Source organism: Procambarus clarkii, chromosome 13 (assembly GCF_040958095.1).
Source record: "Procambarus clarkii isolate CNS0578487 chromosome 13, FALCON_Pclarkii_2.0, whole genome shotgun sequence".
Lineage (NCBI taxonomy): Eukaryota > Metazoa > Arthropoda > Malacostraca > Decapoda > Cambaridae > Procambarus > Procambarus clarkii.
Genome location: NC_091162.1, coordinates 22,846,440 through 22,874,082, shown reverse-complemented (window position 1 = coordinate 22,874,082; position 27,643 = coordinate 22,846,440). Strand labels below are relative to the sequence as shown.

Genomic DNA, 27,643 nt, shown 5'->3' with positions numbered 1-27,643 from the left:
ATCTTAAAAAAAAGTGGCCCAAAAATTTCCAAAAAGCTTTGTTATTCAAACAACTATGAAGGAAGATTTTTGTTGCTTGGTAGAGCCAGCAGTAATCACCAGCTGATTCTCAGTCATACTGACAGCTCTGTCATGTCCCAACAGTTTAGTAACATGCTTACCCAGGTAACAGATACCTACATTTTAACTTCTGTTAAATTGTAAAAACTGTATGTTAAGCAAAAGGGGTGAATTTCAATGCTGAAAGATGCAGTGAATCTGCTCCTGAATTTGCATTATTCATTGAATGACACCAGCGAGTCTGGTGTCATTCCTTGGGATATTGGTAATTACATTATTTTTCTTTTCTAATTTACATGTGCTTGTATGTGCATATTCCTTTAGCATACTATGTGTATAAACTAGATTGTTGGTTTGTATAAAGATTTATAGGTTTTTTTTTGGTATTAGATTTATAGTTTGTATAAACTTCTGCCTTGAATGCATCCACATACTGCTCAGGCATTTACTAACTGTTCTATTAAACTCATATTCATGTCAAAGAATTAATAATCTTTTGTTGCACTTATGTTATATGGCCTTACCCCTAAGGAAAAAGTTACCTGGGACAATACCTCTTAACTATATGGCAAACTAAACTAATTACAGCTATTTCAATTTGGTTACCATGAAGTAAAACTACTAGCATATTGAAGAGTATTCCTCAGACAATATATCTGAAGAACATGCATGAATATGCTTGAAGAACAAGGGGAAGGGGACATCCCTTTCCCCCCTACACCTTCTCCCATTCGTCTAGTGCATGTTATACTCACCATTTTAATAGTGGCATCATGATGAGCTTTGTGTCCAAGCCAAAGATTGCAGCAGTGAAGAACCCTTGGCCAAAGTTAAGAACAATGTCGAGGAACACCAGTTCAACGTACACGCCATTCACCTCCTCCGTCACCAACGTCCACATGCACAAGGCAAATCCCTGAGTAAGAACAACATGTTAAACATATAATTTACTATTATCATGTAATGCAAGTATCACATATCTTTTAAGAGATGATTACAATGCATTTTGAATTGAGACTATGGATGAAGAAAATGTGAAGCAAAATTTCTATTTTATATTGACCCAGTGAATTCTACTGACAATAATTACTTTTCTATTTAGACCAAAGTTAAAAAAGAGCATGATCATTCCCATTTAAATGTTTGACACAATTCACATACAGAAAATAGGAAATCACACAGACTAAGGAAAACGAGTCAAACTCTTTGAAAATCATCATATACTAACTAGCCTTTTCTAAATTTATTTGATCAGTACAAGAATAAGAAAAAGAATGATCATGATTATGACAAAAAGTAGAAGGAAGTAGGATATGGAGGAGAAGACAGGAAGATATACAGGAGGAATTTCAGGACAAGAAAAAGGTGCTTTTCATAGTACTGTATGTTCACTTAACATTAACATTTCCCTGAGGCTTTGAACTTCTTCACAGATTGCTGCCAATTGGAGAACCAGACTTGGTGGCTACTATTTTACATTAACATACATCTAGTGTGATGCCTTACCACAATCATAGATCCACAGAGGAAAAGCAGTAGAACAACATGTCTCATCATCTGGAACTCATCATCTCGATCTCTGACAATGGTGGTCTCTTCTGGCTCCGTGAGCTGTGATACCAACAAGTTTCGTTGGTCACCATCAGAGTAATCATCTCTACTGCGCGATTCAGGACGGAATCGGTTGCCTCTACCGAGTTCATCGTGTGGACTAAATAAGCTGAAATAAAACCCTCACATTTAGTACCGTTTAGTTTTAGCTGGACTGTATAATTAATCTGAATGACGTGGGGTGTAAACAAAGAATGTTTGGATAAAAATCTTAAGGGGCATTGTGTTACACAAACTGGATGAAGATGTTGCAGAAAATGCTTGATGGGGTGCAGTAATGGAGCTCAGTGGACGAGATGAACATACCTTAGATCCTGTGATGCAAGGTGGGGCAGAAATGCAAGAAAAATGAACCACAAGGAAAATGGAATTTGCAGTATTTAAGGGAAAATGAAGAATTTAGGTGGATAAGATGCTTGGATTAAGGACTCCTTAAAAAAGAGTGCTTACCTATCAGTGACTATCGGGTAGTGAGATCTAGCTCATTATGCCTTGCCTCCTACCCATTTATATCTGACGTGCTCATTACCTCTCTCAACACTAACATTTCCATAGACAAGAACATAGTCAAGGACACAAACTATAGTACTGTATCATCCTTTGCAAACAATACTAGGAGTTTCATGAGCGCAGACAATATATACACACACATCAAACCTTCAAGCTTATGTAAATCAAGTCTTTCAATGGGCCACAGAAAGTAACATGATGCTTAATGAAGTTCCAGCTCCTGCACTATGGCAAAAACTTAAATAACAAAATGGAAACCACACATAAAATGCAGTTGAATCAAAGTATAGAACAAAAAAGCAACATAAAGGATTTGGGAGTAATCATGTTGGAAGGCCTTTACTCTTAAGAACACAATGTGTCAACTACAAGAAAAATGAGAGGGTGAATAACAAGAACCTTTCAAACAAGAGATGACATGCCAATGATGGTACTTTTTTAAGACACTGGTGCTCTCTAAAGTCAAATATTGTTGTACATTAATAACCTAGAAACCCTAATAGTTTCTCTAACTAAAGCTAGAGAATCTGCTGACCTGGAGAACATGCAAAAATATGATACTGTCTAAATCCACTCAATAAAACATCTGAATTATTGGGACCAGACAAAATGTTTAAATCTGTATTTTTAAAGTACAGGCGAGAAACATACATACATAATTTACACTTAAAAATATTTGACGGATTGGTTCCAAATCTGCACACAAAAATAACTCGACATGAGACCAGGAGGCATGGCAGGAAGAGCAAAATATCCCAGTTGAAAAGCAGCGGTACAACTGGTACGTTAAGAGAGTTTTATCAACATTAACTTCTGGCCAGCACTTGTGATTATAGCCTGCAAGACTGCCAGGCACAAGAAAAAAGTAATGTTTTGTTTTCTTCTAAGATTGTTAAAATGTGTTTCCAGATAATGGTAAAACAATAAACAAATCATAGGTGACATTTTGGTGGCAATACGGCGAGGAAGTCTGGCAAAATTGAGGCGCTAAGAGAGTACGCGTCCCGCGCTGGTCTCCTCCACCTGCACTGTCTGTGCCTGACAGTGCAGGCAGAGGAGATTACCACAAAGATATTTCTAATTATTTCAATGTCTCCAATTGATTTTTCTCTTTTTTTTTTTTTTTTCAATAATATTATTCAATAGTGTGTAGTGTGATATATATATATATAATAAAAAGTGTGAACCATCGCTATGCTCAAAAGTATGATGTATATATTAGTGATTCAATTATTATGTTCTTAAAACAATAAACAAATAGTTTTGCTGTTACTACACTATATACACACATTATATATAAGTATCTGCATGTTTTGTTCACCATAGCAAACCACAAAGTTGGTATGGTGAGTGTAAACAACAAGAGTGGGCTGCCACACTCAGCCAGCAGAGGCTACCTCCCTCCCTCCAACACCTTACACGCCAACATTCTTCCTCCCACAATACTGCGCTTTTATCACAAAAGCACCACAATTTGTGCTTTTATTACACTATAGACACACACGTTATATATAAGTATCTACATATTTTGTTCAACATAACTAAACAACTAAGCTGGCATGGTGTCCAAACGACATAGTGGCCACAAAAAACTGCTTGACAAGTGACACAGCAGCTACCAGACGACAGCCTGACTCCGTCCCTCACCAAAATGACTCCTCCCAACATATTTCTTTTGCTGTTATTACACTATATACACACACATGTTATACATAAGTACTTTACTGTATCTACATGTGTTCACCATAGCAACTCTACATTTTAGTACCAACCTATCGCTATCAGATGAAATGTTGTCATCGACACCAGTCTCTGGATCTCGTGTCCTGTCCTCGACATCAGTGGAAGTGCTGCTTGTGACGCCATTGATATCTGCAATAAAATTTAAGGATGTTGATCATATATTCTTGTAATACTGTACTATACACCTCCATCAAGAAAAATTATATATATATATATGTATATATATATATACATATGATGAGCAGCCCAAAATATCCATCATTATATGTAAACAATGATAAAACGATCTGATCAATAGATAATTAATTAATAAACTAACATCAGTTTAAGAACAAAATGATATACCATTCATAGGTCATGGATAAATCTTTAATGCAGAGTAGTTAGGCAGCATCATTGCTACAATGTTGGCCGGCTCTAGTGTTCATCATCCTGGTACATACACACACACACACACACACACACACACACACACACACACACACACACACACACACACACACACACACACTAAAATATTCTGGCTTTTTTGTTATATGGAATACCACTTAGTAAATTGTAAAAGGTTTCTTATTCATGACCAAGTGATGAAGACAAAAAAAATGTTACAAGATTTGTTTAAGAGCCGTCTTGCATTATTGAGTGACACTGGTGACAGATTTAACAGTTTTTTTTACTACTCAAGCATCAGCTCCATGGGGGAGGGGGAAAGAGAAATGAAATGCTCTACTTCTGAATACAACCTTGGTAGCTCCCCGAGGCCTGCATCCTGAACTTGAGAGGACAGACTTTACTGACAGGCTGTCAGTGACTATAGACCCGGGATGACAAGAAGCCAAGAAGCACTTCAAATTATAGTCTTCTGGCTTCTATTTGTCACAGGGTTTGTGAACTGGTTCATCTTGTAGCTAGTCTTCATCCAAACCTTAGTTTCCTTGCCAAGAACAAACCAAGCCTTTACTAGTGGGGCCTATTGTGTTTAAAGCTTTGTGCATTCTGGGGTGCATCGTTTCCTCTCATTTCTTTACATCAATACGCATTGGCTACTCGTCAAATTCTCTCTAATGTGTCTCCTCCTGAGCCCCTAGATCTATAGTTCTATGCACAAAGGTTTGCATTTCACAGCTGCTGTATAAGCGTACCAAGCTTAGTTAGCCCTCTGAGTATCCTCGGGTGTACAACTTTTATAGTCACTACCATACAGTACTTTAACTTCAGAGCACGGTTACTGCCACATGTTGAGGCATGGTGTAATGAACTTATCATATCTTGATTTAAATTATTATTGTCACGTATGATGCTAATATGAATATATTAGCTAATATAACATGTATGATACCAACATGAATATATTAGCTTTATATGGATGTAATGAAGTTTACCTTGACACAAACTTGTGCTATCATTTCATGGTAACCTCACTATGTTTATATAGCTGTCGTCACAAATGTTAATGTGTAAATGTGGTAATCGTAATTGTGTAAAGTTCCATCATTACAGGATATGTATATAAATGATGTTCATATGATTTTCTCAACTTTATCATTTGAACATAATAATAATCATGGCACTACTGAAGGCCTATTGGCTCACATGAGGCAGGTCCTATATATATATATATATATATATATATATATATATATATATATATATATATATATATATATATATATATATATATATATATATATATATATATATATATATATATATATATATATATATATATATATATATACTATATATATATATATATATATGTCGTACCTAGTAGCCAGAACTCACTTCTCAGCCTACTATGCGAGGCCCGATTTGCCTAATAAGCCAAGTTTTACTGAATTATTATATTTTCTCTAATTTTTTTCTTATGAAGTGATAAAGCTACCCATTTCATTATGTATGAGGTCAATTTTTTTTAATTGGAGTTAAAATTAACGTAGATATATGACCGAACCTAACCAACCCTACCTAACCTACTCCTAACCTATCTTTATAGGTTAGGTTAGGTTAGGTAGCCGAAAAACGTTAGGTTAGGTTAGGATTAGGTAGGTTAGGTAGTCGAAAAAACATTAATTCATGAAAACTAGGCTTATTAGGCAAATCGGGCCTTGCATAGTAGGCTGAGAAGTGAGTTCTGGCTACTAGGTACGACATATATATATATATATATATATATATATATATATATATATATATATATATATATATATATATATGTCGTACCTAGTAGCCAGAACGCACTTCTCAGCCTACTATGCAAGGCCCGATTTGCCTAATAAGCCAAGTTTTCATGAATTAGTTGTTTTTCGACTACCTAACCTACCTATCCTAACCAAACCTACCTTTTTTGGTTACCTAACCTAACCTAACCTATAAAGATAGGTTAGGTTAGGTTAGGTAGGGTTGGTTAGGTTCGGTCATATATCTACGTTAATTTTAACTCAATAAAAAAAAATTGACCTCATACATAATGAAATGGGTAGCTTTATCATTTCATAAGAAAAAAATTAGAGAAAATATATTATTTCAGGAAAACTTGGCTTATTAGGCAAATCGGGCCTTGCATAGTAGGCCGAGAAGTGCGTTCTGGCTACTAGGTACGACATTATATATATATATATATATATATATATATATATATATATATATATATATATATATATATATATATATATATATATATATATATATATATATAGGACCTGCCTCATGTGAGCCAATAAGCCTTCAGTAGTGCCATGATTATTATTATGTTCAAATGATAAAGTTGAGAAAATCATATGAACATCATTTATATATATACATACATACATACATACATATATATATATATATATATATATATATATATATATATATATATATATATATATATATATATATATATTATTAAATATGACCGAAAAAGTAAGATTAATAATTCTAACACGAATTTTCTCAATCTTTCGTACATTACGCTTCACTGTTGGAGGTAAATCAAAAATCAATTCTCCAAAATTCATTTTTATTTCTAGTCTGACGCGACACGGGCGCGTTTCGTAAAACTTATTACATTTTCAAAGACTTTAGTTCACAAATACACAACTGAATAGAACTTACGTATCTCTGATTTTATATCTACATTTGAGTGAGGTGGGAGGGGTGATGTGGCATTAACACAAGACAGAACAAGAGGGGATATTAATAGGGTATTAAAAGTGTCAACACAAGACAGAACACAAACAATGGGTATTGAATAGAAGTGTTTGTAGAAAGCCTATTGGTCCATATTTCTTGATGCTTCTATATTGGAGCGGAGTCTTGAGGTGGGTAGAATATAGTTGTGCAATAATTGGCTGTTGATTGCTGGTGTTGACTTCTTGATGTGTAGTGCCTCGCAAACGTCAAGCCGCCTGCTATCGCTGTATCTATAGATGATTTCTGTGTTGTTTACTAGGATTTCTCTGGCGATGGTTTGGTTCGCCAAACCAAACCAGAGGTTTGGTTTGGCACATTCCTATGTTCGACAAACATAGGAATGTGCCTAAATGCCAACAGCAACTGCCCTGACAGGTACAAGAGGAGTGTTGTTAACGCATATGTCGACCGTGCTCTCAGCCACAGCTCAGAATGGAAGCAAGTCGACGAAGAACTCTGTAGGGTAAGGCAGGTCCTAGTCAATAACGGCTTCTCCAATGGTTTCATCGAAGACATCATAAGAAGGAAAGTGAAAAGCCATGCAACCTCTGAAGAGACAACTAACACAACACCTATACCCCCTATTAGACTATTTTACAGGAACTTCTTTTCCACAGCTCATAAAACGGAGGAAAGGGTCCTGAAAGATATTGTTAATAGAAACGTTATCCCTACAGACAAAAAACAGAGGATACAACTGACGATTTACTATAAAACCAGAGAAACGGCCAGCCTACTCATGAGAAACTCTCCAGACACAAAACAGAACGCTTTAAAAGAGACTAACGTCGTCTATGCCTTCAAATGCCCACTTGGGGACTGTAAGCTCCAAAAAACCCAGTATATAGGCAAGACAACAACATCTCTTTCTAGGCGTTTAACGATGCATAAGCAACAGGGCTCCATTAAGGAACATATAATCTCTTCCCACAACCAAACCATCGCCAGAGAAATCCTAGTAAACAACACAGAAATCATCGATAGATACAGCGATAGCAGGCGGCTTGACGTTTGCGAGGCACTACACATCAAGAAGTCAACACCAGCAATCAACAGCCAATTATTGCACAACTATATTCTACCCACCTCAAGACTCCGCTCCAATATAGAAGCATCAAGAAATATGGACCAATAGGCTTTCTACAAACACTTCTATTCAATACCCATTGTTTGTGTTCTGTCTTGTGTTGATACTTTTAATACCCTATTAATATCCCCTCTTGTTCTGTCTTGTGTTAATGCCACATCACCCCTCCCACCTCACTCAAATGTAGATATAAAATCAGAGATACGTAAGTTCTATTCAGTTGTGTATTTGTGAACTAAAGTCTTTGAAAATGTAATAAGTTTTACGAAACGTGCCCGTGTCGCGTCAGACTAGAAATAAAAATGAATTTTGGAGAATTGATTTTTGATTTACCTCCAACAGTGAAGCGTAATGTACGAAAGATTGAGAAAATTCGTGTTAGAATTATTAATCTTACTTTTTCGGTCATATTTAATAATATATGTCTACAGGAAAGACTGCTACCAAAATATACTAATATATATACAGTATATTATATATATATATATATATATATATATATATATATATATATATATATATATATATATATATATATATATATATATATATATATATATATATACAGTATATATATATTAGTATATTTTGGTAGCTGTCTTTCCTGTAGACATATATTATTAAATATGACCGAAAAAGTAAGATTAATAATTCTAACACGAATTTTCTCAATCTTTCGTACATTTCTTTTCACTGTTGGAGGTAAATCAAAAATCAATTCTCCAAAATTCATTTTTATTTCTAGTCTGACGCGACACGAGCGCGTTTCGTAAAACTTATTACATTTTCAAAGACTTTAGTTTACAAATACACAACTGAATAGAACTTACGCATCTCCGATTTCGTTTATATCTACATTTGAGTGAGGTGGATGGGGTGAGGTGGCATTAATAGGGTATTAATTTCATCAACACAAGACAGAACAAGAGGTGGCATTAATAGGGTATTAATTTCATCAACACAAGACAGAACACGAAACAATGGGTATTGAACTTCTACAATCACTTCTTATTCTTCTAATCACTGTGCATAATAAAGCACAAAAAATAAAAAAGGAACGGGGTGGTAGGAGAAAAGCACACAGAAACTGCATTGGAGGGGATCTAAACATTCCCTCTAATGCGTTATGCGTGGTTTCCTCCGAGGCTATGGGTCCCCCTTCTTCCAGCTAGAGGTGGTACTCTATTGTTTTCTTCTTTTTTAAAAAAATATATATATATATATATATATATATATATATATATATATATATATATATATATATATATATATATATATATATATATATATATATATATATATATATATATATATATATATAAATAAATAGGAGGAGCCTCATATAGGTGTATTTAAACATATTTACCTGAATTACTCTCATTATACAGACTACTGATTGTATAGACATTCAAGGTCAATATATTGAGAATGTGTGGGTTTGTTTTATAGCTTCATTTATTTTAAAAGAATTCCTTACTAGTCAGTATACTACTAGCTAAAAGCTAAGGATGTATGAATTCGTGACTACTGACGACCGTCACAATAGGTACTATGTAAACAGGAGGATGGGTTGATGTATATATTATTTGTAATGAAGCATACACTTGTTGAAAACATACTTAAATATAAAATAGAACAGAAATATTGTACATAGTGTACATTGTAGGCCTAAAAATATATCCTTATTAGACAGTAATGTACTCAATCCCAATCCTTACCTTAGTTTTTGTGAATTATGTGCTCATAACTCAAGTTATTCAACATTCATATTACAGTAAAACACAGTACATGAAAACAAGTGATAAAAGAAGAAAAAAAAAAAAAATCCATGGTGAAGAGCGGAGTCGCACCTTCCAGACCACTGTATCACCAAAGGCATTACCAGGTGTCCAGACACACCTCCACAAATCTCAACCACACAACCTTTCACAGCTCGACCAACCAGTAAAAATTTACAATTATATTTTTTTCAAGTTTTCCTTACATTTCGCATACAAATGAATAATTCTATAAGAAAATATATTTTTGGATGCGTTTCATTTTTTCAACCTTTGATCAATAACTGCACTTGAAGGGCAAAGGCCACCTTTGGTGGCATTTCATGACCCAAGATTTAGGAGAGGGGTTTCAGGTGGATCAACAGCCTTGGTCAAGTCCCACTGTCTAAAAATGACAAACATTTGTGTGGCATTGTAGTCTATCTATCACACTGAGCATCTGGTTGATGGATGAATGCACTACAGGTGCTCTCATCTCTGGTTTTTCTTCCAAGTGGTATTTATCTGCACTCTTCTACTGCTTCAGCCCCACTCTCTATCCCAGGCAAGTTTACCCATATATTTTCTTCCACATTAGTCTTAAATATGTTAACCTATGGAGCACATAATGCTGCCACCTGGTGCTGGTTTTAGTGGATTACCAAGCAGGAAAATGCACTATAGTGGAGTACCTCTCCTGGTGTTCACCATTTTGTCAATCACTACACTCTGGATTGATATCCAGTGACCATAACACATTACAGGTAATGAACCTTGCTAGGATGTTTGGAAACTGCCTACAGCATTAATGCTATAATATTGTCCTGCCTGAGTGTTCATTATCCTGATGACCAAATCACACATCAGAAAGTGAAGAAACGATGTCGTTTCGGTCTGTCCTGGACCATTTTCAAATTGTGTTGATAATGGTCAAGGATGAGCTCATCTCTTCACTTTTTGGTCATCATATCTTCAGCCACACTGTGATTCATCCTCTTAATGATCCTGGTCTACAGACACACTGCAATTTACCTAAGGGGCCAATTGACCAATTCTGCTAAGTAGGTTGCTCTTCATAAATACACAAAATAATTTTTAAGCTCATCATGAGGCTATCTTGAGGTTATCTTGAGATGATTTCGGGGCTTTAGTGTCCCCGCGGCCCGGTCCTCGACCAGGCCTCCACTCCCAGGAAGCAGCCCGTGACAGCTGACTAACACCCAGGTACCTATTTTACTGCTAGGTAACGGGGGCATAGGGTGAAAGAAACTCTGCCCATTGTCTCTCGCCAGCGCCTGGGATCGAACCCGGGACCACAGGATCACAAATCCAGCGTGCTGTCATCTTGGCTGACCGGCTCCCAGTCGACATATGACATGTCATCATATAACTAACTGTTATCAAAATTTTATAGATGGACACACAAGAAACTAAAAGAGCATTGTAACGAGTTGATCAGTCTGTAGCACATAAACTTACTTAATTTTGGAGCATCTACTGTGGACGTGCGTGGAGACCCTCTTGGAGTACGAGACCTGGGGTCGTCAGAGTCATCCAAGTTGAGTAATGACTCGTACTGTGCATAGCGTCGTTCATGTCGCTGGTGGAAAATCAAGCACACTATGGTAGCTGTCAAGAAAAATATAAAATATATACAAGACTGTAAACACTGAGGAGAATGACGAAGTGATCATTAATACTATGCATCAGATTATTTAATTAAAAGATAACAAGCAATAAATAATATCTTTAAAATTATAGCACAATACTATATGCAACATTAATGCAATCCACCTATTGGAACAATCAGTACCTGTAGTAGTTTTAGAATTGAACCGATTCCTGTATAATTTTAGTTGCAATACATTCCTGCATTATTTTTGGAACTGGTTTGCATTTCATACATATTGAATATTTAATACAATAACATTATACATGACTACATCTTTCCAACTGGAATCAAGAGAGCCTACAACCATAATCATTTATTATTCAGATCAGGAAGGGTCCTAATTATCAAGTTAACTTCAATAAACCGGATTAACTTGATGGGAGAGGAGGAAAAAACCAGTGTTAAATGTAATGAAACGCCATTTTCTGGGCGAGACCCGGAGGCTCCCCGGAGCTTATCCAGGCTGATAGGCTAATGTCAGACTTTGGCATCAGTCATGTTTATGGAGTTCTGTGGGCCTACCGGGGCCTGCGAGCCAGAACCAGGCCCACTCTGAGAGGCATGGGAAGCAATGGCCTATAGAAACCCCCGTGTGGTTGGAAGCATTCTATGTCTGCCATTGACTGGGTCAGGCACTCAAAAAGGTAAGCATCCCAAAACAAATCCCCTATTCTGGTAACATTTGCTAACAAAAGCCAAACAAGAAGAGAGAACTCCCCAAAATAAAACGAACAAACGAGCATGACGTTACATGTCGCTGTGCCGCGGTCTGCGCAGCTCCCCCCCCTCCCCGGGAGGGGAAAAAGGGAGCTCCAGACCCCTCACGCCGGCTATCCACCCGTCAGTTCTGAGGCTGGATGACAAAACACATGAAAAACCGCCGACCAGGGGGAGGGAGGGATGCCGGGGAGCCTCCAGGTCTCATCCAGAAAATGGAGTTTCATTATATTCAACGCTGGTTTTCTGGGGGGGGGGGGGAGCCCCTTCGGCTTCCCGGAGCTAACTACCCACAGAGGAAAAAGATAGGGACATACCCAGGAGGCGGTCGCTGCTCACTCCTCAACTCCAAGTCTAGACAACAGGCTGCAACTGCCGACCTAAAGCGACACAGGCCCGACTAGGCCCAGAAACGTTCACGAGATACCGAGCAGCCAGGACCCTGTTGGACTGCCAAAATCCTCGAGCCTGAATGTCAGCCCAGGACATATTGCCAAACACGGCAGCAAGAGCAGCGAACTTGCGAACGTCATGAGCCCGGGGATAGACCGCAGGCTGGCTAGCCCTAACAATCCTGCGGACGACCTGGGAGACCCGCACCCGCGAACAGGGAAGAAGGGAAACCGGATCAATACAAAGCGCGTCCCCGGACACAGAAGTTGTGGCGCGCAAATAACAGCAAAGGGCCACAACCAGACACAAAACATGAAGCACTCCCGGCCTGACCAACCAAGCATCAACAACCCAAGGACCAATCCGGAAAGCAGCAGTCTCATTCTTCGCCAGAAAAGAAGGAGACGGCTGCAGACGGACAAACCGATCGCCACGACCGAAAGAGCAGAAACCCCTGCGCTGGAGGAGAGCATGAAGCTCGCCAACCTGACCCCCAGAGGCCAACGCCAACCTGACCCCTAGAGGCCAACGCCAACCTGACCCCCAGAGGCCAACGCCAACAGAAAAAGGGCCTTCGAGAAGCAATCATGAACCGAAGGGGCCACAACAAACAGAGAAGAAGAAAGAAAAGAGAGCACGTTGTCCAATGACCAGGACGGCTCAGGCGGCACATAACCAGGCCGGAGGCAAAACAACGCACGAGACAGCTTGTGAAATGGCGCAGATGTAATGTCAATACCAAAAGCAAGCTGAAGTGGTGCCACCAGCGCCGCATGATACGAGGCAACAGTGTTAGGCATATGATGACAGTCCTGGAACAACCAAGAGAGAAAGGACAAGACAACCCCTAACAGACAGCGAAACGTAACAACGAAGGTGCAGAAAGAAACGGAAGGACCGCCAGGAAACGTCATACTGTCGCATAGAAGTCTGCAGGTGGGACACTACCAAGGAAGCCACCTGATCACCATAGAGATGATGATAAACCTGAGTCAAAAACACCATACGTGAAAACTCGAGGAGAAGATCGAACCAGCCACGTGACACACTGGTCCGATCGGCTGAAACAGGCAGAGCCACAGAAAAACCTCTGGGTTCGGACACCGAGCGGGTAGACCATTATTGCGAAGTTCAAGCTCCCGCACAAACCCTCGAACAACCGCTGGGTGACCCGTGAGCCCCCCAGAAACAGGAGCATGCAGGACTGCAGCCGCAGGAGAGACTACGGAGGAAGAGACAAGGAAGTGGTCCGAGAGTCCCACACAAGACCCAGCCAGGTCCGAATCTGGGAGGGAACCAAATAAGACTTCCTCCAATTCACCAAGAACCCGAACCCGGCGAGCTTGGAAAGAACCAAATCTCTGGCTAGCAGACAAGAGGACCGGCTGGGAGCTCAAACCAGCCAGTCGTCGAGGTAGGCCAACACCCGAACACCTAACAGATGCAGACGGGCCACAACGACAAGGGTAAGGCGCATGAACACGCGAGGTGCCAGGTCGGGAGACAACGAAAGCGGTAACCTTGATGCCCCACGACAGAACTGAGCCTGTCCCTGAACCCCGGGTGGATCAGGACGTGCCAATAAGTGTCCCAAAGGTCCAGGGACACCATCCAAGAGCCCGGCGCCAAAAAAAGCCGAACTTGGGATAGCGTAGTCATCCGAAAGGAGGGACAATGAACCCAGGGGTTCAGACGGGACAAGTCCAGAATGAACCCCAGGTCTGCACAGTCCTGTTTCGGTACTGGGAACAGACGGGAAACCCCATCTGAAGGACGATGTCGTTTTGACTACGCCCAAGCGCACCCATTCCAAGATGACCCGACAGAGTGCAGGGGAAGAGGCCTGCCCTGCCAGCCCCGAACCCCCCGAAGGAGGTGGGGTCACCCAACACCACTGCAGGCCGAAAGAAACGACCCGAAACTCCCACAAATCGTGGGACCAGGCGTGAGCGAACAGCGCCAGCCTCCCCCCCCCCCATCGCCCCGTCAATGGGGCAAACTGCGAACCACCGGCGCCCCTTATGAGACCCAGAACCCCGCACAGAGCGAACTCCGCACAGACCAGATGAAGGCGGGACCGAAGGCGGGGCTGGACCCAAACCTGGCACCAGTGGCCTACCACAACGAGTGGAACCCTGAGCCCTGCCATGACCCCCCCTCTCCCCCCGGGACCCCCGGAGAAAAAACAAGTCAGACATAGGACGACAAGTAGCTAAAGCAGCCCGTATATACTGCACCATGGCTGAATCCTCAAAAAGCAGAGGACAAAAAGGCAACGACATCCTAAGAGCCAGGGCCCAGGCAGATTCCAGAGAGGAGGCAAGCACCGCCTGCCAACATGCGAGCCAGGAAGCATAAAACAGGGAAGCAGCCTCCCGCAAGATCGGCGCAAAAAGCTTCAACAAGGCAGCCGACGAGCGAGCCGCCAAGCCCATGGCACAGGACCCAGGAACGGCTCCAAGCGTCCCCACATCTTCTGCAAGCCAGTCCGAAGACAGCTCTAGGAGAGAAAAGAAATGCAAGGCTGAAACCAACAGGCCACGGGCGTGCAAGTCCTCAGCAACCTGCTTCGCCGAAAGCGAGGGAACCTGCACATGGAGCTGCAGAATGCCAACATCCAAGGAAAGGGCCGGGGCAAACAAACACTCATTGAGGTGCTCAAGATCGCCCCCAAGGAAAACCTGAACCACTGTCGAAGCCTCACGCCACTCAAGCGAACGGGTACGACAGAAGGAATGCCAAGCCTCCAAGGCAAACACAGGACAATCCACCAGCCAGGATGACTCCAGAACCTCGTAATGGACCCAGAAAGGGAACGAAGACCCAAACCTGAACGAAAACGGATCCATAAGTGAGGCATAATCCGGGTCGCGCTGGAGGCAAGCTCAAACTGTCTAAAGCTGAACCCCAGGGACATGTACACTCACAGGGACCTAGCAGGGGGCACCACCAGAAGAACTGTGCTCAGATCAAGCACAAAGGGGCAAGCAAAGCATACCCTCCCCCCTCTACAAGGCAAAAACAAAAATAAAAACAAAACCCCGCAAGAGGACAACGTACCCGAAGGAACAGAGCCGGCCGCTGTGAATGGTGAAAACAAGCTGCACAGCATCCTACGCCCCGTACAAGTGTAAGCTGCCTCTTACCCTAAGGTAAACAAGGGAGACAAAACACCCAAGCACCCAAAGGGCAGCCAAAAAACAGAGTAGTTAAACAGCCTAGCAGAGGCAGGCCCCAAGGAACGTGTGGAAAGTAACCCCAAGCCCCAAGGGCAGTACTTACAGGGCACCTAGGGAAGGTAACCCTAGGCGCATGCAGCCCAAGTACTGTAGAACAACAACTGGCCTGGCTCTCACACCCTTGGAAGACAGTCAACACACTCGAAGCACAGTGCTGAAAGACCATTTGAGCCAGAGCACACGACCTCCGCCTCTAGCATCAGCCTTAGAACTTATGGGAGCCGGTCGGCCGAACGGACAGCATGCTGGGCTTGTGATCCTGTGTTCCCGGGTTCGATCCCGGGCGCCGGCGAGAAACAATGGGCAGAGTTTCTTTCACCCTATGCCCCTGTTACCTAGCAGTAAAATAGGTACCTGGGTGTTAGTCAGCTGTCACGGGCTGCTTCCTGGGGGTGGAGGCCTGGTCGAGGACTGGGCCGCGGGGACACTTAAGCCCCGAAATCATCTCAAGATAACCTCAAGATGAGTATGTGTGTATGTGTACATGTGTACATGGGTGAATAGCTGGCATGGTGGGTCTGGGATTCCACCTTCCACCTCCCGGGGAGGGGAGAGCTGTGCAGACAGCGGCGCGGCAACATGTGACATCATGCTCATTTGCTTGTTTCTTTTTGGGGAGTTCCATCCACTTGTTCGGCTTTTGGTAGCAAACTTTACCAGAATAGGGGTTTTGTTTTGGGATGCTTACCTTTCTGGATGCCTGACATGGTCGATGGCAGACATAGAATACTTCCAACCATACAGGGGTTTCTATAGGCCATTGCTCCCCATGCCTCTCTGAGGGTGCCAAGTTCTGGCTCGTGGTTATCTTGAGATGATTTCGGGGCTTTTTAGTGTCCCGCAGCCCGGTCCTCGACCAGGCCTCCACCCCCAGGAAGCAGCCCGTGACAGCTGACTAACACCCAGGTACCTATTTTACTGCTAGGTATCAGGGGCATAGGGTGAAAGAAACTCTGCCCATTGTTTCTCGCCGGTGCCTGGGATCGAACCCAGGACCACAGGATCACAAGTCCAGCGTGCTGTCTGCTCGGCCGACCGGCTCGACCGGCTCGACGTGGTCCCCGGTAGGCCCACAGAACTCCATACACATAACTGATGCCAAAGTCTGACATTAGTATATCAGCCTGGATAAACTCCGGGGAGAGGTAGGGGGCTTCCCTCAGAAAATGGCTATTTTTCCTCTCAGAGACAGCACTGAGGAGGCCTGTGCCCTAGAGTTGATACCTGGTTGATACCTGGTTGATGGGGGTTCTTGGAGTTGTTCTGCTCCCTAAGCCCGGCCCGAGGCCAGGCTTGACTTATGAGAGTTTGGTCCACTAGGCTGTTGCTTGGAGCAGCCCGCAGGCCCACATATCCACCACAACCCAGTTGGTCCGGAACTCCTTGGAGGAAACAATCTAGTTTCCTCTTGAAAATGTCCACGGTTGTTCCGGCAATATTTCTTATGCTCGCTGGGAGGGTGTTGAACAACTGTGGACCTCTGATGTTTATACAGTGTTCTCTGATCGTGCCTATGGCACCTCTGCTCTTCACTGGCTCTATTCTGCACTTTATTCCTTATTGTTCACTCCAGTACATTGTTATTTTACTTTTGTAGATTTTGTACTGGGCCCTCCAGTATCTTCCATGTGTATATTATTTGATATCTCTCTCGTCTTCTTTCTAGTAAGTACGTTTGGAGGGCTTTGAGACGATCCCAATAATTTAGGTGCTTTATCGAGTCTATGCGTGCTGTATATGTTCTCTGTATTCCCTCTATTTCAGCAATCTCTCCTGCTCTGAAGGGGAAAGTGAGTACTGAGCAGTAATCAAGACGGAATAACACAAGTGACTTGAAGAGTACAACCATTATGATGGGATCCCTGGATTTGAAAGTTCTCGTAATCCATCCAATCATTTTTCTGGCTGACGCAATATTTGCTTGGTTATGCTCCCTAAACGTTAGGTCGTCAGACATCATTATTCCCAAATCCTTTACATGCTGTTTTCCTACTATGGGCAGATTTGATTGTGTTTTGTATCCTGTATTATGTTTAAGGTCCTTTAAGAGTCACACCACTTCTCATGCTAAAATCCTGAGCACCTCCACAGTGGACTGAACTTTGCCTGAATGGTAGGTCTCTTGTGCTACGTCTGGCAGAAGGGGGGTATTGAACACGCTTTTCTGCATTAATGCTCATCACTGGTTATGAGACTACCACATTCACTTATCCTTGTCTCAAGGAAGTGCCTCCTCAGGAGATTTCTTCTGTAGATTTTTAAGGGTTCAGCCCCTTGGAAACCTCTGCTTCTTCTTCCTGAGCTGTTTGCCAATGCTTTCAATGTGGATTGGGGCATTGGTCTTCAACATTATTTCAGGTTTACATCTACTCTCTAGAGTGGAGTACTGCTGCACAATGACAGCCCCTTTCAAAGCTGGAGAAATTACTGACCTGGAGAGCGTGCAGAGATTCTTTACTGCTAGAATCCACTCAGTAAAACATCTAAACTACTGGGACCGACTAAAGAGCCTAAATCTGTATTCCCTTGAGCGCAGGCGGGAAAGATACATAATAATCTATACGTGGAAAATAATTGAGGGGCTGGTCCCAAACCTGCACACAGAAATAACATCACATGAGACCAGAAGGCATGGCAGGATGTGCAGAATACCCCCATTGAAAAGCAGAGGTGCAACAGGTACTCAGAGAGAACTCTATCAACATCAGAGGCCCGAGACTGTTCAACACGCTTCCACTACACATAAGGGGCCTAACTGGCAAACCCCCTCACAATGTTCAAGAGAGAACTTGACAAACACCTCCAAAGGATACCTGATCAACCAGGCTGTGACTCATACGTCAGGCTGCGAGCAGCCGTGTCCAACAGCCTGGTTGATCACTCCAGCAACGAGGCCGGGTCGACGACCGGGTCGCGGTGGGACGCTAAGCCCCGGAAGCACCTCAAGGTAAGGTACATTTAATAATTTGGGATGGTGGAGGGGGTAGAATACCCGAGAAGGGGAAAAAGAAGGAAGAGAAAGAGGAGGCAAGAGGTAAAAGAGAAGAGGTAGAATGGAAGAGAGGAAAAAGATGAGGGGAGAGAGGGGTAAGAGAAGGAGGAATAATCAGAGGGATTGGGAGAAGAGGACTTATCAATGTATAATCACGGCTGGAATGGGGGTTTACAGACATTACAGTAAAGTAACAAAATCTTGATATATATAAACGGAGAAAATTTTCAGTTAGTGCAAAACAGTAATTATACTACATGGAAAGACAATAATTCACTTACTGATAAGGCTGAACCAGAGCAACAGCAAAGCAACAATGGCTTGAGCGGAACCATACTGAAAATTCGGGTCATGCTTGTCTGCTACTTCTGTTTCTTGCTGGACCATGAGAATGAGTACGGTCACCAAGATTGCTGGCAGCCTGAGGCATGAAACCGGTCGGATTAACTCAAGTGTAAAAGCTTATACATACATCGTGTATACAAATACTGTATATACATACAATATTTATTATAAATAATCACCTATTAACAATGACAGTCCCAGTACAATGTAAATCAGTTTATAACGTGATACAACCATGAACTGGACCTCGGTTGATTAGATATTGTTCGATAACGGGGGAAATGTGAATATAGTGGTTAAACTAGTCAACAGAATGGTGACTACTTGGAGGGAGGGAGGGAGGGGGCAGGTAGGATAGTCTAGCCCAGCAGGGATGCATTGATGTACCTGGGTTGCACTCACGGTAATCTATATATTCCAAGAGTTTATACATTCTTTATCACGCTTCTAGAAGCATAATTTCAATTGGATGTTTTGTCCACAACTGATCAAGAAACTGGTCTCTTGAAACTGACAAATCTTGGGATACAAACATCTGTTTACTGAATACTGGGAGTGGAATGATTACAAGGCATAGGACATTATTTATGAGTACTGTACTATGAATATAATGAATACAGCATAGAGAATACAATGAGTTTAGCCTATTATAATGAGCACATGATATTATTTCAGGTAGAAGGGAAGACAGGGGGAAGGCATGTGGAGGTGGGGAAACCTATCAGTGACGACTGAGAGTCTAGCTCTTTATTCTTCACCTCCTAGCCTACTGTACCTGGTGCAATTTTAGCTTTTAAATAAAGTTCATTGTTGCATGTGCTCTTGAAGATGTGAAAACTTTGCTTCCAAAACTTCTTTCAGTGCATTTCAATTTAAAGATGTTGTTCATATCCACCTTGCCTTCTTTTTATCTGTATTTTATATATGGTGATTATATCTCCTGTTGAACAAATCCACAAGGGACGCGACGAGGATTCGAACCTGCATCCGGGAGCATCCCAGATGCATCACGTTAGTGTGATCTCTGTGTGTATATCTCCTGTTTCTTTATTCTAGTACTGCAAGTTGTTATTGAATTGCCTTAAAACTCTCAGGACAGTCTTAAGGTCACTCTTTTAAGAGGACTAAAGATTAAGTCCTCTTAACACAGGAAATAATTTAGCTACAACATCTGGCTACTGTATTTTAAAATTTCAAGTGTTTCACAAGTTGTAAATCTGATACCAGTGTTGTGTATTGTAGCATTGGTTTCACATTGCTGCACAGATTGTTTTGAAAGGCTCTGCTTTGATTTTTAAGTTCAGTTTATGTTTGTCAGGTTCCCATATGCCGCCAATGCTGTTCTGCTTGTGCTCCCCTGGTGTTTATCATTTGTTCCCTTCCCACGACTTTTTTCTCTCCTATTCCTGTACTGTAGTCGCCCTTCCCTTATGGTGCAGATTTCTTTGCACCTGTCACCTCCTCTCATCTTCATTAACATACATGTGTTGAGGCTGAACTAACAGTTTCATGTATGCCCTCTCCTGGTGCTTGTCAAGGACTTCCTGTAATTTTCAACTTCTCAGTTTTCACGTTTCTTATTAATTAACACTTTCGCACTCTTCGAACGCCCCTGGGGTCCATAATTTTTCTCTTGAGTCCGAGTCGTGGACGTGAGCGGCGTCCATCATTTTAAAATATTTGTTAAAAATTTAAATTTTATCCAATCAATCTGGGAGTGATTTTAAAATGTGCGCCTTTAGATTGCACACAATTTGATACCAAAATGAAAGATGTAACATGAAAATTGATGTCAGAACACTGGAAAGATTATAAATACTTTTTTGGTTCAAATTTTAAAATATTTGTTAAAATTCTATTTATTGTGCTATTATTATGGGACTAGTTTTAAAATGCGTGCCTTTAGATTGTGAACAATTTGATACCAAAATGAAAGATATAACACGAAAATTGATGCCAGAACACTGGAAAGATATAAATAATTTTGTGATGATGAACGTCTAAAATTTTAAATATTTGTTAAAATTCCATTTATTGCTCTATTATCATGGAACTAGTTTTAAAACACGCACCTTTATATTGCGAACAATTCGATACCAAAATGAAAGACATAACACGAAAATTGATGTTATCAAACTGAACGAGTATACACATTAGGTTGCAGTGTGCCAATTGGTGCTCGTTTATGGGTAACTTTAGGCTTTCCTGCAGGGAGTTACGTCGAGCTTTTGTACATTATATGCATATACACCTGCAGGGAATTTAATTGTGAACACAATGATACCTAAACGAACGACATAGCATGATAATCAAGGAGAGAAAACTGAAACGAGTATACACGTTTTACTGATTTTGTGCGCCCACCGTTAACTTTTGCCAAATTTAGGCTTTGCTGTGGGGAAGTCATGACGGGCTTTTGGATATTATATTCATAATACACCTGTAGGGTGTATATGCGAACACAATGATACAAAAATGAACGATGTAGCACAAGAATTAAGGTGAGAAAACTGAAACGAGTATACACATTTCGGTGTCGTCACAATATTAGTTTGGGGTCATCAGTCACAGGAGTCGTTATGCCCACCAAGGACCACGAGCCAGAACCTGGCCCCGTCACTCGAGAGGTGCACGGAGCAATGGCTTATGAGCACTTTACATTTAAAGTACGTCATAACTGCCATCAACCAGGAAAGGAGCCAGAAATGTAGGCTAATCAAAACAGACCACTGTCTAGTTAACCTGTGTAATCAACATCCAAAAGGATATAAATAGCTCCACTAGAAAACCAAACAAGCAACCCTTCATGAGACTAGCATTTTCTTCCCCATTGGAGAGGGGGGGGGGGGTGCTGGGGAAGCCAGTTCACCACAGCACACCACTTCTTGAACAGATGTGCTGGCGGTCACTTCGGTCACCTCTGGCCTCAAGTTCGTGTTCTGGATTTTACCTTGTGTGTCTGTACCAGCGGTATGTTCGGTCGTTGGCCAGGTGTCTTCTTGTACGTGGAGCAGGATGCAACTGGGGTGAACTTCCCTAGGTGTTTCGTAAGTACTGCCCTTGCGTTTCAGTGTTATTTTCCTTGGGGCGTTCGGGAATCACTCCCCGCTAGAGGACCTCATCGCTTGAGATAAGGTTCTCTAGCTGGGGAGGACTTGAGATGAGCAAAGATGATTCTTTGCTCGTTGGGGGATCTTGGGCTTTCTGTCTTGCCTTGGGTGGGGGAGTGTTATTAGGTGGGTGGGGCGCACTGCAGCTGGCATAGCCTGCCTTATTACAATGCGGTGGCCGATGCATATCTCTGGCTACCAGTTTGCTTGTTTGCTTGTTTCTTCGGGGGCTTTTAGTTTCCATTTCTTGTGTTTTTGTCTTTTGTGGACAATGGAAGTCTATCTAGCCTCTTATTAGGCTAGCCTAGGTGGTGTTAGTGGTCCTCCTCTGTTGCCCCTGAGGGTTCACAGCTGCTACTGGTAGTCAGTTTGCCTGCTACTAGACAGGGATTCTACCAGCTTAGCTGACCCCAGTGCCTGGGCCTCCCATAGGGCTTCCCGTTCCCGTAGGGTTTCCAAGGCCCCTCATATGGGCCGTGGAAACCTGTGTGAGCTCGTTAGAACCAAGGATACTTCTTCCGAGTCCACTCTCGCCTTGTGTGAAGTTGAAGGTTGCTCGTCGCCACTGCCTCAGGGTGACGATCATCTGCACTGCCTCCGTCCTGTGACTGATGACCCCAAACTAATTTAGCTCGTATCAATTTGGATAGCTTCAGGGAGCCAATGGGGCTCCCCACAGAAATGACCCTCAGGTAGGTCATTCACATAAATTAAGAACAGCAGCCATCATAAGACCATGGCATAGAGGACTTTTCCCCTAACTTGACTCCTTTCTGTAGCTTGACAAACACCTTTCTGACTATGACACTTTTTTTTTTTTTTTTTGTCATTCAGGTACTCACTTACCCAATTCGGTGTGTTCCTAGTTAACCAAGTTTGCTTTGACATCTTATATACAAGCCTTTCATGAGGAACAGTATCAAATGCTTTTTTTTTGACAATCTAGGATAATACAGTCTACCCAGCCCACTTTTCCTAGTTTCATTTTTAGTAATCTTGTCACAGCACTCTTATTAAGTCTGTCCGGCATGATTTTCCCCTTTTTAAATCCATGCTGTCCTTTCATTACAAAGTTTATTCTCTACAGCCGCTCCATTAATCTGAACCCGGTTACTTTCTCCAACACTTAACATGAAATACATGTCAACAACTGGTCTGTAAATAAGTTCCTCCTGCCTGTACTTTTCTAATATTGGGATTACATTAGCCTTTTTTCCCAAAATTCCTGGAAATTCCTGTCTTGAGCATTTTATTATCAATTTTTTTTTCTGGCAACCTTTCACCTTGCAATCTTGGCCTTCATGACAATTCTCTTGGTTGTTTTGTAAAGATCTCTTGAAAATGTTTCTGAAATTCTTCACACACCACCATGTCGCTCCCTTAAGAATTCCCCCCCGTTTCCTCAACCTTTCACTTGTTTTCTTGCTTTTCAGTTTTCTTTTTTAAAAATAACTATACAATAGTTTTAGATTTTCCTTAGCTTTTGCCACAATGTTTTCAAATTGCATCTCTGCTTCCATCTTGACTCATTTCTCATACATTTCGTACTCGTACTCATACTGGTGTACTCATTTCCAGCTCTTTTTAGTGCCTTTATTATCCTCCATACTTTTCCCTTGCTTGTTTGGTCCTTTTCTTGGCATCCCTCCTGCATAGCCTATTAAACCAAGGATTAATAGGCTATGTTGAATCCTCCTCCTCCTGTTCACCTTATGTGTGGGATGAATTGCTTTGTGGCATCAGCACATTTCTGGGCTATGAATTCCATCATCTCATTTGTTGTCTTCCCTTCTAATTCTCTCTCTCCAATTGAACTTAATGCAGATAGTTCCCTCGCCCTCTTTAGTTCTCAATTCTAACTCCTGTCATTCTTAATGCATTTCTTAATTTGACTTTTTTTTTAGCTCTACTCTGTGCACCAGCATAATAATACAGTGGTCCCTACCTCCAAGGGCACCTCGTACTCTACCTTTTTGGTATCTGTCTCATTTTAGATCAACACCAGGTCTAGTGTTCATTCTGTAATGTTACTTCAATTAGTATTTATCAGCCGTATCTACCAGTTTTGCTCTCCGTGTCTCGTTACCCTTGTGGTGGAGTCCTACTTTATCCAGTCTATTTCTCTGTGATTAAAATCCCCAAATATTACAATTTAAGCCTCGCTTCCCTTGCCACTGTGGCTGCCTTTTTTCCATTTCCTTTAGGTAGGTCTTAAGGCATTTGTTGTATTTCTCCCCCCAATGCCTTCTATGGTTTGGTGGACTGTAAATCACCTCTACCACCAACTTCATCTCGCCTACTAATTGTAGAAGTGTGGGAAAGTGGGAAAGGATAGAGGGACGAAGGAAATGTCAGAAAACTTTACGGTGTATTAGTAAACGAGAGATTACCAGGTCTTATTACATTTCTAAATACACATACTGCAGTTATATAAACTCACCATTTGACCAGAAGGCTGAAAATATATATGATAAATAAAGAACTATGTAAATCCTGTATCAGTTTTAAAGATGACACATCTGATTCTGACAAACTGACCAGATGCAATTTTTCATTTACTTCACTGCATCATTGTCACTACCCAGTTTCACCCCTCCTTTGAGGAAGGGCGGCCATCAGCCCATTAGAAATAGGAGTGCAAATAGAAAGGAACAATAATTATAGACATTAAAGAACACTCAATTCATTTGCCGTATCTTCCACACTACATGGGGAAGCAGCTTCTAGAACCAGCACCGGCACACTGCACCAATACATCCACAGCAGCACTCCACCATTTTATACAACCAGGTGTCAAGGGCTTTCCCAGAGTTGTCTTATAAAAAACCTAAAACACTCACTCTTAAAACACATTAAATCTAACATTTTTTCCCTACACACTACCAAGTCTGAGACTCTCCTCGTTGGCCTTCATCTCCTCCTACTTACAACTTCACTTGAACATTCTCTCTCATAACCATCACCATAAATTCATTCAATATGACCGTGCTATCTTAACCTCAACAGTACATCTTTACACAACATTTTAATTCTTTGTCCCTTATCTATCCACCAAACACCACAAATACCTATCTGATTGTCCATGTCTCGAGATCTAACTCTGGAGGTTTATGTAAAGGCATCACCTCTCCTTCATGCAGCCTTATAACTCTATTTCTATCTTATTCTTCCTAGCAAGGACATTCACTGCACCAGCTGCTCTACCTCCCTGACATATTTCAGTGCAAACAATAAAACTAGAAACCACTGAGGATGTAATGATGAAAATGTACATATAATTTGGCACAGTTCTTGAATTCACAGTATATATCAAGTTTTTTTTATATAATTTTTGTAATACAGTAAAAAAAAAATTCCTGGGCCTGCAATTGGGAACATCCTGTGATATCAGCAGTGTATAAATTGTGATGCAGACATTGCTATTATCTCAAAGACACACAATTGGTTCTAAAATCAACCACCAGGAAGCACTAAGGCTCATTAAAATTAGACCATTGTTTCATCACATTTAACACTTTCGCACTAACCGGACTCACCGCTGAGTCCTGTTTCGCCTAACGCGACCGCATAGTGGACATAAAGTTATGTCCTCTTTTAAAATATTTGTATAAAATTCAATTTTTATCCGATTTACTTTGGGTTTGTTTCAAACTGCGCGCCATGAGGCCCTCTTTCTCACCAATAGGCTGCATGGTACAATAAGTTCATGAAAGGTTCACAAACATAACAAAAGTAAAAACATTTCGTGTGTGTTTGATTCTCACTGATATGTTCCAGCGTTGTTTTATATTTGGCGCTATTCTATCTTACGCTTTGTTGATCTTTTTTACCTACGGGCTCATAGAACATTCTATTGCAAACACATTGACACAAAAATGAATGACGTACATAGAATAATAATGTCATGAGAATGAAATAAGTATAAACTTTTAAAGCGCCGTGCGTCGTCCCGTCACCGACACCGGGTAACAATTTCACCACTTCCCACACTCTTGCGGGCGGGCCGCAATCATTATTCTACGCTTATATTCATATCACTGTGTTGGGAATTTCATTGCGAGTCCATTGATACCAAAATTAACGCTGTAGGACAAGTGTGGAGGTGATAACAATCCCAAGAGTAAAAACATTTTGTTGCTGTTGGGCGCTCACGGCGAGTCATCTTCGTAGTTATTTATTTGGTGCTGGTATCCCTATACGTTTCGTGACTTTTTTTTACTAATGTTCTTCTAGAGAATTTTATTGCGAACACGTTGGTACCAAAATGAAATACGTAGCTCGAGAACTAAGGTCATGAGAGTAAAAAGAGTATACACATTTTTGTTTTTACGCTTACGCGGCAAAACGCCCTGAGCACTTACGGTTGTTTCCCTGACCTTCGCGGAGAGCGTGAAAGTGTTAAGCAATTAAAACATTTATTATACATCAATAAGTTCTTATTAGAACCAGCAACTACTGTATACAAAATTGTTAGTCAAAATAATAAAATGACATAAAATGAAGACATGGGTAGGCATGAAATAGGATGAAGTACAAGTTATCAGTTATATACTGAAGACTTACCCCCAACCAACGATTGCCAGGAAAGGACGAAGCCGCAGAACAAAGCAGAGGGACCGCCAGCGCAGGAGGAAGAGGGTGATGGCTAGTATAGCCGTCCAGAGCCGTGAAGAAAACACGCCCCACGAGAAAAGCACAAACTGTAGGTATAACTTCCAAGTGTGAGTGCAGTCCAACACAGACCACAAAAGTGCTCCTGAAACACAAAATATTATTGTTAAGTTATGGTAATATTGTACTAGACATGGGGGGTGTAATTGGCTGGATAGATTATCACTGCATACAGTGGAGACCCTTGAATATTCCAGGTTTGGTCGGGACTGTTGGGGAGAAAGTATTTGTTCCAGGAAAATCATCGGCCCACTCTCATGGCAACTGGATGCCGAGGTCGTGATGTGACACTGCAGTCATTAGTATGGTGTATTGTCACCTGTACATGAATAATTAGGCCTCAGTGCTTTCAATATTACCCAGGGGTAAGGTTAAACATATAAACATTAATATCACTGTAGTAGGTACTTAATCACCTGTCAGTTTTATACCACGTTCATTATATAATTCATTATTTGGATACATTAAGTTATAAAGATGACTCATGATTGTGTTCTTGTTTTGAAATACCTAATATGGCACAAAACTATCTGCATTGTTCTGCATATAAATGGCTTCT

At 41.4% G+C, this 27,643-nt stretch overlaps 1 protein-coding gene across 5 annotated transcripts in view; it reads right to left on the bottom strand.

Moving 5' to 3' along the window:
* The window catches only part of anchor (integral membrane protein GPR155 homolog anchor), a 152,115-nt gene that overhangs the window by 5,370 nt on the left and 119,102 nt on the right, over positions 1-27,643 (bottom strand). For all 5 annotated transcript variants that reach the window (XM_045740773.2, XM_045740776.2, XM_045740775.2 and 2 more), the window contains 6 exons: positions 26,977-27,169; positions 19,240-19,379; positions 11,425-11,574; positions 3,954-4,053; positions 1,567-1,780; positions 816-976 (listed from right to left, as the gene is read on the bottom strand). In XM_045740773.2, coding sequence (XP_045596729.2) covers positions 816-976; positions 1,567-1,780; positions 3,954-4,053; positions 11,425-11,574; positions 19,240-19,379; positions 26,977-27,169 — 958 coding nt within the window. The remainder of the gene's footprint in view (positions 1-815; positions 977-1,566; positions 1,781-3,953; positions 4,054-11,424; positions 11,575-19,239; positions 19,380-26,976; positions 27,170-27,643) is intronic.